We start from the raw sequence: 14,116 nt of genomic DNA on the forward strand, positions 1-14,116 counted from the left end.
GCGGGCCAGACGAGATGGGCGGGGCTCCTTCCGGGAGCGGAACCTGGAGGTCCCGGCGGCGGCGTGGAGTCGGCGCTTTCGCCGCTGGTCAGGCCGTTGCGTCTGGTTGTTCCCCCGTGTTGCACGGGGCTGTCCCGGGGGGCCGCTGCGGATCGAAAGACCGGCCGCCGAGCACAGGTGAGGACCCCGGGGGAGGCCGGCGGGGCCTTTGTGCGTTCTGAGCGGCCCCGGGGCGCATGGGCCACGGCCGGCCTGCAGGTCCCGCGCTGCGCGACCCCGCGGTCGAGGCCGAGCACGCGCGTCGCTTGACCGACGTTGTCGCTGGCCCCGCCCCGTCCGGGCCGCGGAGCGGACCCGCACCGCTTTGAGGAGGGACACCCCTGCTTAGGCGGGTCGTCCGAGCGCAGGCCGGCGTCCGGAGGTCCCGCCTCCGTCCTGCCCCGCACCCTCCCCCGCTTCCCCGCGGCCTCTGCCGGGAGGCATCGCCCCGGCCTGAGTCCCGCAAGTAGGATCTTTGCGGGAAGACGGGCAACTTCATCCCGGAGGGAAGGCCGGGGTGCGGGGTGAAGGAAGATGTGCCCGGTGTCCAGGGGGATGACGGACCTGAGGAAGGGCTGACTCCGAGGGGAACGAGGTCGCAGAGACGTTTCTTGTCCATCTGAAAGCAGCTGTCCTGGTTACGAGATGCGGTGATGAGCTAAAGCCAACATGGCCGTTGTCACGAAATCGCTGTCACTCCACTGGCCCTTGCAGAATGCTCGTGTTAAGGTAGAAGTCTGAGATGTGAGAGTCTAGTTTTTATTTATTGACGCTTTGAGAGAGGGAGAGAGGGAAACATCCGTTGTTCCACTTGTTCTTGCACTCATTGGTTGGTTCTTGTATATGCCCTGACCTGGGATTGAACCCAAGAGGTCCATACGCTGGGCCCATTGCCTCTGTCCACTGAGCCAACCGGCCAGCGCCGAAAGTTAGCATTTTAAAATAACAAGCGATCGAGAGACTTTGGAATGAATGCAGATATGTACATTTAAGAAGAAATGTAGGAACCCTTTGAAGTAATGTATTAATAGTACTGTAAGTGGGTGAAATCCTTTCTGTTGATTTTGTTACCATGAAGTCTTTGGGTGCCAAGGGGTGAAGCCCCCGGCACTACGTTGGAACAGGCAGGTGACAGGAGGCCCCTGGATAAGATAAGCAGCTGCCCGGTAGTGAGAGTATTGGGGCACCAATGACGTAGTGGGGGGCTTTGGTTGTGTTGTTGGGAGGGTAAAAGGGGTATGGTCACCTGGGAGCTGGTTCTAGTAGCTTTAGAGAAAATGGAAAGAAGCAAGTGTGGTTAGTTAAAGCTGACACAACTGATAGGATGTTAATCAGGATGCTCTCAACTGCAGGTAACAGAAAACACATAAATGGCTTAAATAAGGATGGCATAAATGAGAATGTATTTGTAATATGTTAGGAAACCTGTAAGTGGGCAGTTCCAGGTAGCCCAGTGATATCAAGGACCCAGGTTCCTTTCATTTTTGTCTGTTCTGCCGCTGTTATAAATTAGGGTGTTCTCTTTAATTGGTTCCTCCATGGCTCAAGGTAGCTGATACCGCTCCAGGCATCACTTGCAAATGACACATTAAGGGGAAAAGGGGGAAACATTCCTTTTTAAAATCCCAAGTCCCCTTTTAAGAGTGAAGGAAGTCTCTGGAGTATTCCCAGCAGACTTACCACGTCAGACTGGCCAGATTGTGGTTCACTCTTAATGTCTGTACCAGTCACCTGGCAGGAGAGTTGAGAGCATTACCTGCAAGCCTGTGATGAGTAGGAATGCTTAGGCCTCACCCGGGACTGAATGAAGACAGGAATTCTAGGGGTGGTGGTTGGGGTCTACCAGTCTGTGGTTTAACTCGCACTTGAAGTAGTGTTAATGCATGGAGTGTGAGAACCGCAGCCTCAGAGCAGTCGAGGGGCTGGAGAAACAGCCTACCCCAGGCGTGGCCAACAGTTTTTGCCCCGGGCCAGATTAGAAAGAAAACATTTTTCACAGGCCAGATGAAATATTAAAATTAAAGAATGTTAAATACAAAAATAATTCATTTAAGTACACAAAATTTTATTATGTAATTTGTTTATGAATAAATGTGAGTGAAAAAATTTTAATATACAATATTATTTTAATAAAAATATGTTTTAATTAAAATATAATTACTTACCGTATAAATATCCAAACTATTGCAATCAATCGAAACAAAATTTAATTAATAGAATGCGCTTGAAGGGGTTATATCACAAATAAAACAATTATTTCATTTTACAAACAGCCTGGACACGTTTTCAGTTATCAACCGCAGCTATTGTCTATGCTACAATGCCATTTGATTCAGCACACTTAACCACAAAAATAACCAGTTGTTTGACCTTTGGTGCGCACTGGCAAACTCCGACTAAAGAATGTGGGTTTCAGCCCTGGCCGATTGGTTCAGTGGTAGAGTGTCGGCCTGGCGTGCAGGAGTCCCGGGTTCAGATTTCCGGCCAGGGCACACAGGAGAAGCGGCCATTTGCTTCTCCACCCCTCCCCCTCTCCTTCCTCTCTGTCTCTCTCTTCCCCTCTTGCAGCCAAAGCTCCATTGGAGCAAAGTCGGCCCGGGCACTGAGGATGGCTCCATGGCTTCTGCCTCAGGCACTAGAATGGCTCTGGTTGCAACAGAGCAACGCCCCAGATGGGCAGAGCATTGCCCCCTGGTGAGCATGCCGGGTAGATCCCGGTCAGGTGCATGCGGGAGTCTATCTTACTGCCTCCCCGTTTCCAACATCAGAAAAATTAAAAACTTTAAAAAAAGAATGTGGGGTTTACATCGCCGCTAAACTTCAAACAGTTCATATCGAGTACAGACAAGTACAAAAGTTGTAAATCTTCATAATAAGTATCACGAATCCATTTGACCAATTATTGGAAGTTAACCCAGGATTAGTCACACGCGGAATTCTTTTCCGCATATCACTGTCTCCTTTAAATATCTCTATTTCCAATAGTCAAAAACGCTCCCACTTCTGAGTAGCTGAGATTTTAATGTAGCGGAGAATATTAAAATTTTAATCGCGGGCTGCATAAACTCATTACGTGGGCCGTACGTTGGCCATGCCTGGCCTAGCTTCTCCTGAAGGACATCACTGCCAGGAGCAGATTAAGTGAAGGGTTGAGCGTAGGGACGGAATAGATGTGGGTTATACAACCAAAAATGTCTACCGAGGCCCTGGCTGGGTAGGGGTAGCTCTTTTGGTAGACCATTGTCCCCATATGCCAAGGTTGGGGGTTCAGTTCGTTCAGGGCACATACAAGAATCAACCATTGAATGCATAAGTAAATAGAACAACAAATTGATTTCCTCTCTTTCTAAAATCAATAAATTTTAAAAAGTGGTTTAAATTGTTTTAAATGTTTACTGTGTTACTCAGGAAATAAAGGTTCTTGAAGAATTAGGGTCAGCGACTGTAACTGCCTCCCCTACCCCTTTCATTCTCTGGGCCTCGAGACCCCCTGCTGACCCACGTGCTAAGCCTCTGAAGCAACAATCTGCACCTCAAAAGTGGGGCTTCTTAGTTGTTGCCTCTGACTATCATACCACCACTTACTGAGCTTAAAATGTATTTTTAAATCAAAAGATTTCATGGCAGATTTTTATAAGCCTAAATTAATAAATATTTCCCTCTTCATAATTTCACTGTGTCACTCTACCAAGTAACATTGTGCTTCTTGATAGGTTTTCTAAAAGACAAAAATGGAGGACTCAGTAAACCAAATGCAACCACTGAATGAGAAGCAGATAGCCAACTCTCAAGACGGCTACGTGTGGCAAGTCACTGACTTGAATCGCCTACACCGGTTCTTATGTTTTGGCTCTGAAGGTGGGACTTACTATATCAAAGAGCAGAAGTTGGGCCTCGAAAATGCCGAAGCATTGATTAGGCTGATTGAAGATGGCAGAGGGTGTGAAGTGATCCAGGAGATCAAGTCATTCAGCCAGGAGGGCAGAACCGCGAAGCAGGAGCCCATGCTCTTTGCACTGGCCATTTGCTCCCAGTGTTCTGACATAAGCACCAAGCAAGCAGCATTTAAAGCTGTTGCTGAGGTTTGTCGCATTCCAACACACCTCTTTACTTTCATCCAGTTTAAGAAGGATCTGAAGGAAAGCATGAAGTGTGGCATGTGGGGACGTGCCCTCCGGAAGGCTGTGGCAGACTGGTACAATGGGAAAGGCGGCATGGCCCTTGCTCTGGCAGTTACGAAGTACAAACAAAGAAATGGCTGGTCTCACAAAGACCTTTTAAGATTGTCACATCTTAAACCTTCCAGTGAAGGTAAGCATCACATCCTTAGTGGGAGGGGGTCAGGAGGGAACACAAATAACCAATAAATAATAAATTTATTTGACATAAAACAGTTGCATAGTATTTTTTGGAATAGCCTTTCATTCTCAACAAAACACAATGATTAATTTAAATATATTTGATGCCAGCCTGGAATTAAACACCTACCACAGGCAATCCAGACATTAATAATCAAGAATCAGATTTACAGGTTAATATTCTCCATCTTCAAATGTCATGGTGCTGACTGAAAGGCTCATCCAGATGATTGTGGACTAAGAAAGTGGCTTGGGCCTGACCGGGTGGTGGCGCAGTGGATGGAGCGTCGGACTGGGATGCGGAAGGACCCAGGTTCGAGACCCCGAGGTCGCCAGCTTGAGCGCGGGCTCATCTGGCTTGAGCAAAGAGCTCACCAGCTTAGACCCAAGATCGCTGGCTCCAGCAGGGGGTTGCTCGGTCTGCTGAAGGCCCGCAGTCAAGGCACATGTGAGAAAGCAATCAATGAACAACTAAGAAGTCAATGTGCAACGAGAAACTAATGATTGATGCTTCTCATCTCTCTCCATTCCTGTCTGTCTGTCCCTGTCTATCTCTGCCTCTGTAAAAAGAAAAAAAAAAGAAAGTGGCTTCGGCCTGACCAGACGGTGGCTCAGTGGATAGAGCATCAAACTGAGATTTGGAGGAATCAGGTTCGAGACCCTGAGGTCACCAGTGTGAGCTTGGGCTCATCTGGTTTGAGCAAAAAAAGTTCACCAGCTTGGACCCAAGGTCACTGGCTTGAGCAAGGGGTTACTCCGACTGCTGTAGCCCCCCCCCCCGTGAAGGCACATATGAGAAAGCAGTTAATGAACAACTAAAGTGCCACAACGAAAAATAATGATGCTTCTAATCTCTCTGTTCCTGTCTGTCTGTTCCTGTCTGTCCCTCTCTCGACTCTCTGTGTAAAAAAAAAAAAAAGTGTCTTGGGTATGTGACAGTTGTTGTAAGCAAAGCAGCTTCTAGCCAGTAGGGAGCAGATGGCCAGGCTCCATAGCCCCCTTTCAATCTTCCCCTGCCTGAAATAGTGCTGACCTTTAACAATTCAGGATTTTGTCTCAGCAATTGAGAAGTTAGTTGGATCTACAGTAATTATTTACTCCTTAGAAAGAACTAAGAAAAACTTTTGGTCAGGAATAATTTAGCCCTGGCCAGATAGCTTATTTAGTTAGAGCATCATCCCAAGGTGCAGAGGTTGCCGGTTGGATTCCTCAGTCAGGGAACATACAGGAATAGATCAATGTTCCTGTTTCTCTCTCTCTCTCCCTCTCCCTCTCTCGCCCTCTCTTCTCTAAAATAAAATTTAAAAAAAATTTAAAGTACGAACCTCCTCAAAAATCAGCCTGTCAAATGACATGTTTTTAGTTGGGAAAACGGAATAGGAGAAATGATCACATGAAACATTTAGTTTAATTTAATGCAAGGTAAGATCCAATCTTTTATTTTGTTAAAGGACTTGCCATTGTGACCAAATACATTACCAAGGGCTGGAAGGAGGTCCAGGAGCTGTATAAAGAGAAGGCACTGTCCACGGAGAATGAGAAGTTACTGAGGTACCTGGAGGCTGTGGAAAAGGTTAAGCGCACAAGAGATGAGCTAGAGGTCATTCACCTGATAGAGGAGCACAGGCTGGTTCGGGAGCACCTGCTGACAAACCACCTGAAGTCCAGGGAGGTGAGTGGGCCGCTGTGTGTCAGCAGTACGTGGCAGGGACGAGTACTTTGGGATGTGTATGCAACAGATGAACTTTGGGTAGCGACATAGTCATTAATTCTTTATAAGAAAAATTTTAAATGTTTCTTGAAGTTAATGTTTACTTAAAACATCTGGCTGGACCTGTGGTGGTGCACTGGATAAAGTGTTGACTGACCTGGAATGCTGAGGTCGCCAGTTTGAAACCCCGGGCTTGCCTAGTCAAGGCACATATGGGAGTTGATGCTTCCTGCTCCTCCCCCCCTTCTCTCTCTCTCATCAATAAATAAAATCTTTAAAAAAAAAAAAAAAAAAAAACATCTAACAGTGCCTAGGTACAGTTGGCATTCAGTAAATGAAAAATTAATTTGATAAACTTTTGACCAATTAGTACAAATTTTTGCTTGTAAAATTCTCAACCCCAAAAGAAAGCCTTAGAAAATATATTAAGTTTGATATTATTATTGATAGAGGTACATTATATTGAGTCACATTTCTGTCTGTGTTATTACAACAGGTGTGGAAGGCTTTGTTACAAGAAATGCCTCTTACTGCATTACTGAGAAATCTAGGAAAGATGACTGCTAATTCCGTGCTTGAACCAGGGAATTCAGAAGTATCTTTAGTATGTGAAAAACTCTGCAATGATAAACTGTTAAAAAAGGTAAGCATTACCTTTACTAGTTACTACTGAATGAAAAAGTCAGCTCCTGGCCTGACAAGTAGTGGTGCAGTGGATAGAGTGTCAACTTGGGATACTGAGGACCCAGGTTTGAATCCCCCAAGTCACCAACTTGAGCGCGGCTTCATCAGCTTGAGCAGGGGATCACTGGCTCAGCTGGAGCCCCCCATTCCGAGTGAAGATACATTATGAGAAGCAATCAATGAACACTAAAAGTGACGCAACTACAGAGTGTTCGTAAAGTCATGGTGTACTTTTGACCGGTCACAGGAAAGCAACAAAAGACTATAGAAATGTGAAATCTGCACCAAATAAAAGAAAAACTCTCCCAGTTTCATACCTGTTCAGTGCAGTTCAATGTGGGCTCACAGATTTTTTAGGGCTCCTTAGGTAGCTATCCCATACAACCTCTACAGACTCGTCACTGACTGATGGCCTACCAGAACCGGATTTCTCCACCAAACTGCCGGTTTCCTTCAACTGCTTATCCCACCGAGTAATGTTATTCCTATGTGGTGGCACTTTGTTATAAACACGCCGATATTCATGTTGCACTTTGGTCACGGATTCAAATTTAACGAGCCGCAGAACACACTGAACTTTACTCTGTACCGTCCACATCTCGACTGGCATGGCCGTGGGCTGCTCCGCTGTATACACGGTGTTATGCCATCATCTGCGTATGTGCACATGCTGCCACATCATTCTACAGAAACTGGGAGGGTTATCTATTCATTTGGTGCAGATTTCATACTTCTATCATCTTTTGTTGCTTTCCTGTGGCCAGTAAAAAGTGCACCATGACTTTACGGACACACTGTATGAGTTGATGCTTGTCATCTCTCTCTCAAAAAAAGAAAAAAATAGAAAGCTCGATTTGAAAAATAAAATCTGTACTAGTTAAAGGAAAAAAAGAAAAAGTTGGCTCCTAAATTTTGGAAATGCCATCAGCATGTGTTTTAGGTGTTCTGAGACATATCATACCAGATTGCATTGTGACACTGAAGTCTAAGATGACTGGCCTCATTTTTCTTTTCTTTATGAAGTACATTAGTTACAATAACAAATGTCTAGGGCACATAATTATTATTTTTTATGCGAGTATTGCATTTACTTTCGGTCTTTGTCTTATTTTTAGGCTCGTATACATCCATTTCATGTTTTAGTTGCATTAGAAACTTATAAAACAGGTCACGGACTCAGAGGAAAACTGAAGTGGCGTCCTGATGAAGAAATTTTGAAAGCTTTGGATACTGCTTTTTACAAAACATTTAAGGTGATGGTTTTATTTTTGTTTTAAAACAAATGACCTAGTTAGGTAGGACATGGTATCTTCTGTAAAAACACATTTTAAAGTATTAATAGTTTAACTATTTTTGCTTAGATACTCATTTGTTTTCCCTTAGTTCATGTGAAGGTGGGTATATAATTAACATTGTAAGTTTATGAGTAAAGTTTTAAATTACCAAACTTAAAATTTTGCATTACCATGGAGTCCTTTGAGTTGGTACTTTGTCCTGTCTTTCCTGTTACTCAGTAGTGTATCTTAATGTCTTGATAGGAAGTGATTTTAGGAATGGAAATCCTACTTCAGAGCCATAAGTTAAAAATTAGGGTTTTAAATTTTTCTAGCCTGACCTGTGGTGGCGCAGTGGATAACCTGGAACGCTGAGGTCGCTGATTCAAAACCCTGCACTTGTCTGGTCAAGGCACATATGGGAGTTGATGCTTCCTGCTTCTCCCCCACCCCACCCCGTTCTCTCTCTCTCTCCTCTCTAAAATGAATAAATTTAAAAAAAGAAAAATAAACAATAAAATTTTCTTGCTGTTCAACATCACACTAGCACCCAGATTCAGCAGCAAATTAAAGGGATTATACAAGTGAGATTTATCCTCAGCATGAAGGATGGTTCAGTATATAAATATCAATGAATGTAATCACATTAATGAAATAAGGGATGACCACATGATCATCTCAGTTGATGCAGAAAAAGCATTTGATAATTCAGAACCCTTTCATAATAAAAAAAAGATGCATTGAATAAACTAGGAATAGAAGAGACCTTCCTCAACATGATAAAGGTTGTATATTAAATGTACAACTCTCGTTGTACTCAATGGTATAAGATGAAATCTTTTCCCCTAAGAACAGAAACAAGATAAAACACCCACAGTGCCACTTCAATTTTGCAAAATACTGAAAATACTAAAAGTTAGTATAAATGCAGCTAAATTGGAAAGAAAGATTATCTCTTCTTGGATGACATGATCTTAAAATCGTAGAGAACCCATAAGAAACTACTAGAGCTAACAAATTCAGCTAAATTGCAGGATATAAAGTCAACAGGCAAAAGTCAGTAGTGTTTCTATATGTTAGCCCTGAACAATTCAAAAGCCAAGTTAAAACATTTCCATTTACAATAACATAAAAAGGACAAAAGAATTAGCGGTAAATTTAATTGTGGACACACAAGGCTCATACACTGGAAACTACAAAACACTGCTGAGTGGAAATTCAGGCATAAGGTGGAAGACAGTCCATGTTTATCATTGGAAGACATTAAGTTCTAGAGATAGTAGGAAGCGGTTATATGACATTATAAATGTACCTTCATGCCACTGAACCATACAATTAATGATTAAAAATCCAGTTTTATGTTACAGTATTTATACCACCAAAAAAAAATTTCTTGATAGAAATTCCTAGTTTACCTCATGAGGAAAACTTTAAAAACAGAAAGAAGGTAACTTCTTTAAATGAAATTATTAAGTAGGCTATCTTATTTCCTTTGTTTTACCTCTCGCAAAAACTAAGCACTTAAAAATGTTTTTAATTACAGTGTACACTCAGTATTTGTATTAGTTTAAGGTGTACAGCATAGTGGTTAGACAGTCATGTGCTTAACAAAGTCTTCCCCAATATTTCCGGTACCCACCTGGCACTATGACAGCTCTTTAGACACTTTTCAATTAATGGGTCACTCAAAAATTAGGCCTTTTATTTGAGAATTTTTCAAATGCAGGATAAGTCAGTATGTTTCATTAGAAATATACTCTGCTTGAAATTTCTGTGGTTGATTTTAATAGTTATTTCATTTTGTTTTTAGACAGTCGAGCCGACTGGGAAGCGTTTCCTGCTGGCTGTTGACGTCAGTGCTTCTATGAACCAGAGAGTGCTGGGCAGCATCCTCAATGCCAGCACCGTGGCCGCCACCATGTGCATGGTGAGGCTTTTTCAGCCGCTGGCGGGCTCCGCAGCCCAGGGGGGTGCTGGCTGGGGCAGTGCCCTCAACCCAGAATGATCAGGAATTTGGTTTTTACTTGGTTTTGACAGTTTGGTTATTTGGCACGTTTTTGTTTTATGTAAATGTCATTTCATATCAAAAAATAATTTAAGCCTGACCAAGTGGTGGCACAGTGGATAGAGCATCAGACTGGGATGCGGAGGACCCAGGTTTGAAACCCCGAGGTCACTAGATTGAGCATGGGTTCACTAGCCTGAGCACGGGGTCGCTGGCTTTAGCGTGCGATCATAGACATGACCCCATGGTTGCCGAATTGATGCCCAAGGTCGCTGGCTTGAGCAAGAAGTTACTCCATCTACTGGAGCCCCCTGGTCAAGGCACATACAAGAAAGCAATCAGTGAATAACTAAGGTGCTGCAACAAAGAATTGATTCTTGGCCTGACCTGTGGTGGCGCAGTGGGATAAAGTGTCGACCTGGAAATGCTGAGATCCCCGGTTCGAAACCCTGGCTTGCCTGGTCAAGGCACATATGGGAGTTGATGCTTCCAGCTCCTCCCCCCTTCTCTCTCTCTGTCTCTCCTCTCTCTCTCTCTCCCTCTCCTCTCTAAAATGAATAAATTAAAAAAATATATTATTTTCTGAAAAAAAAAAAAAAAAAGAATTGATTCTTCTCATCTCTCTCCTTTCCTGTCTGTCTGTCCCTATCTGTCCCTCTCTGTCAAAAAAAAAAAAAAAATTTAAAATTGGGACAAATATATATCCCCCAGAGGTGGGATATAAAACTGAGACTCGTGGACATGGATAAAAGTGAAGTAGTTACAGGGGTGGGGAGTAAAGAGGGCCAGTAGACAGTGAGAGAAAATGATCTGACTGGGTGAGGGGTGTACAACGCAATCAACAGTTCAAATGTTATGGAGATGTTCACCTGAAATCTACGTACTCGTTGATTGGTCAATGTCACCCTGTTAAATGCAACTTCTAAATAATAATGATGATTAAAAATTAGCCAAGTTTTAAGTTATTGTACATATATACTTGGGTATACTTACATATTTAGGTATAGACAGTATTATAGGTATACTGGAAAAGCATATCCAAAGAATAGTCAGAATAGAAATTTTAATTTCACAACTAAATGTGAAATAAACATCATAGTGTGTCTCCTTTCAAGGTGAAGTTTTTTGAACTTGAAAATACTGCATTTATTTTTCCCAAAACTGCTGACAGTCACTACCATTGAATTTTTCAGGTTGTCACACGAACAGAAAAAGATTCTTACGTAGTTGCTTTTTCACATGAAATGGTCCCGTGTCCAGTAACTGCAGATATGACTTTACAGCAGGTTTTAATGGCTATGAATCAGGTAAAACGATGTTTTTAAGTTTACTTAATGTTTATTGTATAAGTGTGTTATTGATGTCATGCCTGATAATAAGTTTGTGAGAAATAGTTTCATCTCAATTTTCTCATGAGCATAAAATAAAAAATGTGTGTATAAACTTTGGGAAGGCCTATGTATTAGCTTTAAACAAAAAGATAATGTAAAAAGTAGTACTTTTAGATGTTTTATTTCCGACATATTATAGAAACTGTGTTTTTCATTTTTATTGTTTGCTCTGCATTAGATTCCAGCAGGTGGAACTGATTGCTCTCTTCCCATGCTCTGGGCTCAGAAGACAAACACAGCAGCCGACGTCTTCATCGTCTTCACCGACAATGAGACCTTCACGGGGAGTGTCCACCCAGCTGTCGCACTGAGGCAGTATCGGAAGGTAAAGAAACTTACTCTCACCCCAGATGAGACTCAGTTCTCCATCTTCACTATGTTTTTTCCAAAAAGAACATACTGAAGGAACACAACACCAGTACTGGACTCTGCAGTACTTGAAGCAAGAGTATTGGTGGCCCTAGCCAGGTGGCTCAGTTAGTTAGAGGGTCATCTCAAAATGCCACAAAATGCCAAGGTTGCCAGGTTGATCCCTGGTCAGGGCACATACAGAAATTAACCAGTGCATGCATAAATAAGTAGAAAAACAAATCAGTGTTTCTCCTCTCCCTCTGGCCCCCATCTTTCTCTAAAATAAATAAGCCAGCCAGCCGTGACCACACTGCTCGGTTGGTGGAAGCATCATCCTGAAGCACAGAGGTTGCTGGTTCCATCTCCACTTGGGGCACATACAGATCAATGTTCCTGTCTATCTGTCACTCTCCCTCCCTCCCTTTCTAAAACCAATAAAAAAATATTAAAAAGTATTGGCTCTTGCCTGACCAGGCGGTGGTACAGTGGATAGAGCGTCAGACTGGGATGCAGAGGACCCAGGTTCGAGACCCCCAGGTCGCCAGCTTGAGCGCGGGCTCATCTGGTTTGAGCAAATCTCACCAGCTTGGACCCAAGGTCGCTGGCTCGAGCAAGGGGTTACTCAGTCTGCTGAAGGCCCGCGATCAAGGCACATATGAGAAAGCAATCAATGAACAACTAAGGTGTCACAACGAAAAACTGATGATTGATGCTTCTCATCTCTCCATTCCTGTCTGTCTATCCCTCTCTCTGACTCTCTCTCTGTCTCTGTAAAAAAAAAAAAAAACAACAACAAAAGGCCTGACCTGTGGTGGCGCAGTGGATAAAGCGTCAACCTGGAAACGCTGAGGTTGCTGGTTCGAAACCCTGGGCTTGCCTGGTCAAGGCACATATGGGAGTTGATGCTTCCTGCTTCTCCTACCTTCTCTCTCTCTCTCTCTCCCCCTCTCCTCTCTAATGAATAAATAAAAAAATCTTTAAAAAAAAAACACAAAAAAAACTTTGTAATGAAAAGCAGTGATACTAAAGTGTTTTAATTTTGGAGGTTACTTGCTTTTGCTTTCATACCACTTTTTTTAATATGTATTTTGATCTTTACCTACAGAAAATGGACATACCAGCTAAACTGATTGTTTGTGGAATGACATCCAATGGCTTTACCATTGCAGACCCAGATGACAGAGGCATGCTGGACATGTGTGGCTTTGACACAGGAGCTCTGGATGTGATTCGAAATTTCACACTAGATGTGATTTAAGTTAACCATACGCACCAGCGTGATCCAAGCGGTCCGTTGCCGTCAGCGAGCACCTAAAAATACGCAGCGACTTCCCAGCTACTCTTACCCAGTGAAAGCTGATGATATGAGGGCACAGCGTGTGTATCATGGAAAGTTCACCTTACCAAAAAAAAAAACAGGAAGGAAAGAAAAATAAGATAAGCCCAAAGTTCTTTCTGTCTGCTAAACTAGCTTCTGGGAAATAGCTTTAGAATACCCTGTAGCTCCCTTTAATAGAGAACTTCTTATTAGTAGACACTGTAAAATAGTTTTGCTTTGGTAAATGATCACATTTGTATTTAAAAGAAGTAAGAGCCAAATTTGTAAGTAGTTCCATATCATGTCACTTGAAAAGTGCGTCAGGTTTTCTTAGATGTTTTCATTGGGAAAGGACAGCTTTGCTATGTCCGTACACTGAAATGCACTGGACCATGTAACTGTGATGGCACCTGAAACTCATTTGTAAACTTTTATACCAAGAGGATATGGCAAAAACCAAGACATTTGATTAAATCATGGATGAGTTTTACAGATTCCTTTAAGAGTTTTCCAGAGTCACATAAACAGCAGGTTTCCTATTCAGTAAAAAAGACAGTTTCTCGTGTTTTATTTACACTTGCAGCATTCTTACTGTTACCCAGAAATATAATGGCAACCCGAGAAGGGGATTTTAAAGTGTGTGTCATCTGAGAAAGTCTTTTGGATTATTTGGTTTGTTCTTGTGTATTTTACTGCTGTGGTCAAGGGCACGACCTGAGAGTTTTTTCTGATTTATAACAGCCACACGTTGTCATTATCTTTTCATAAATGAAACAACATGAAATGCTTCAAGCATTTTTAACTCCCCCTACTCATAATCTGAAAGTATGAAAAACTTTTAACTATACTGATTAGCTTTTTCCTTATTGTACAATAAATACTGTTCTAAGTACTTTTAACTTTTTTTTAGCCAATTGTAAATGGGTTTTAGTTATTTCCTATTTGTAAACATGTTGATGGCCTATTTGTTCATTATTCATTGTGG

At 42.6% G+C, this 14,116-nt stretch overlaps 1 protein-coding gene across 3 annotated transcripts; it reads left to right on the forward strand.

The window, feature by feature from the left end:
* The first annotated feature begins 24 nt into the window (after positions 1–24).
* RO60 (Ro60, Y RNA binding protein) lies at positions 25–13,251 on the forward strand. 3 transcript variants are annotated; one of them, XM_066238219.1, is made up of 9 exons: positions 25–177; positions 3,753–4,350; positions 5,849–6,069; positions 6,605–6,751; positions 7,908–8,045; positions 9,877–9,993; positions 11,265–11,378; positions 11,641–11,787; positions 12,919–13,251. In XM_066238219.1, the coding sequence occupies exons 2-9, from the start codon at positions 3,771–3,773 to the stop codon at positions 13,069–13,071; spliced, it is 1,617 nt and encodes a 538-aa protein (XP_066094316.1). In that variant the 5' UTR covers positions 25–177; positions 3,753–3,770; the 3' UTR covers positions 13,072–13,251. The 3 variants fall into 3 exon arrangements, with proteins under 3 accessions (XP_066094316.1, XP_066094334.1, XP_066094323.1); XM_066238237.1 differs by lacking the exon at positions 25–177 and adding an exon at positions 305–783; XM_066238226.1 differs by lacking the exon at positions 25–177 and adding an exon at positions 307–768.
* The last annotated feature ends 865 nt before the right edge of the window (positions 13,252–14,116 follow it).

The sequence above is a fragment of the Saccopteryx bilineata genome, chromosome 1 (genome assembly GCF_036850765.1).
Source record: "Saccopteryx bilineata isolate mSacBil1 chromosome 1, mSacBil1_pri_phased_curated, whole genome shotgun sequence".
NCBI classification, from domain to species: Eukaryota; Metazoa; Chordata; class Mammalia; order Chiroptera; family Emballonuridae; genus Saccopteryx; species Saccopteryx bilineata.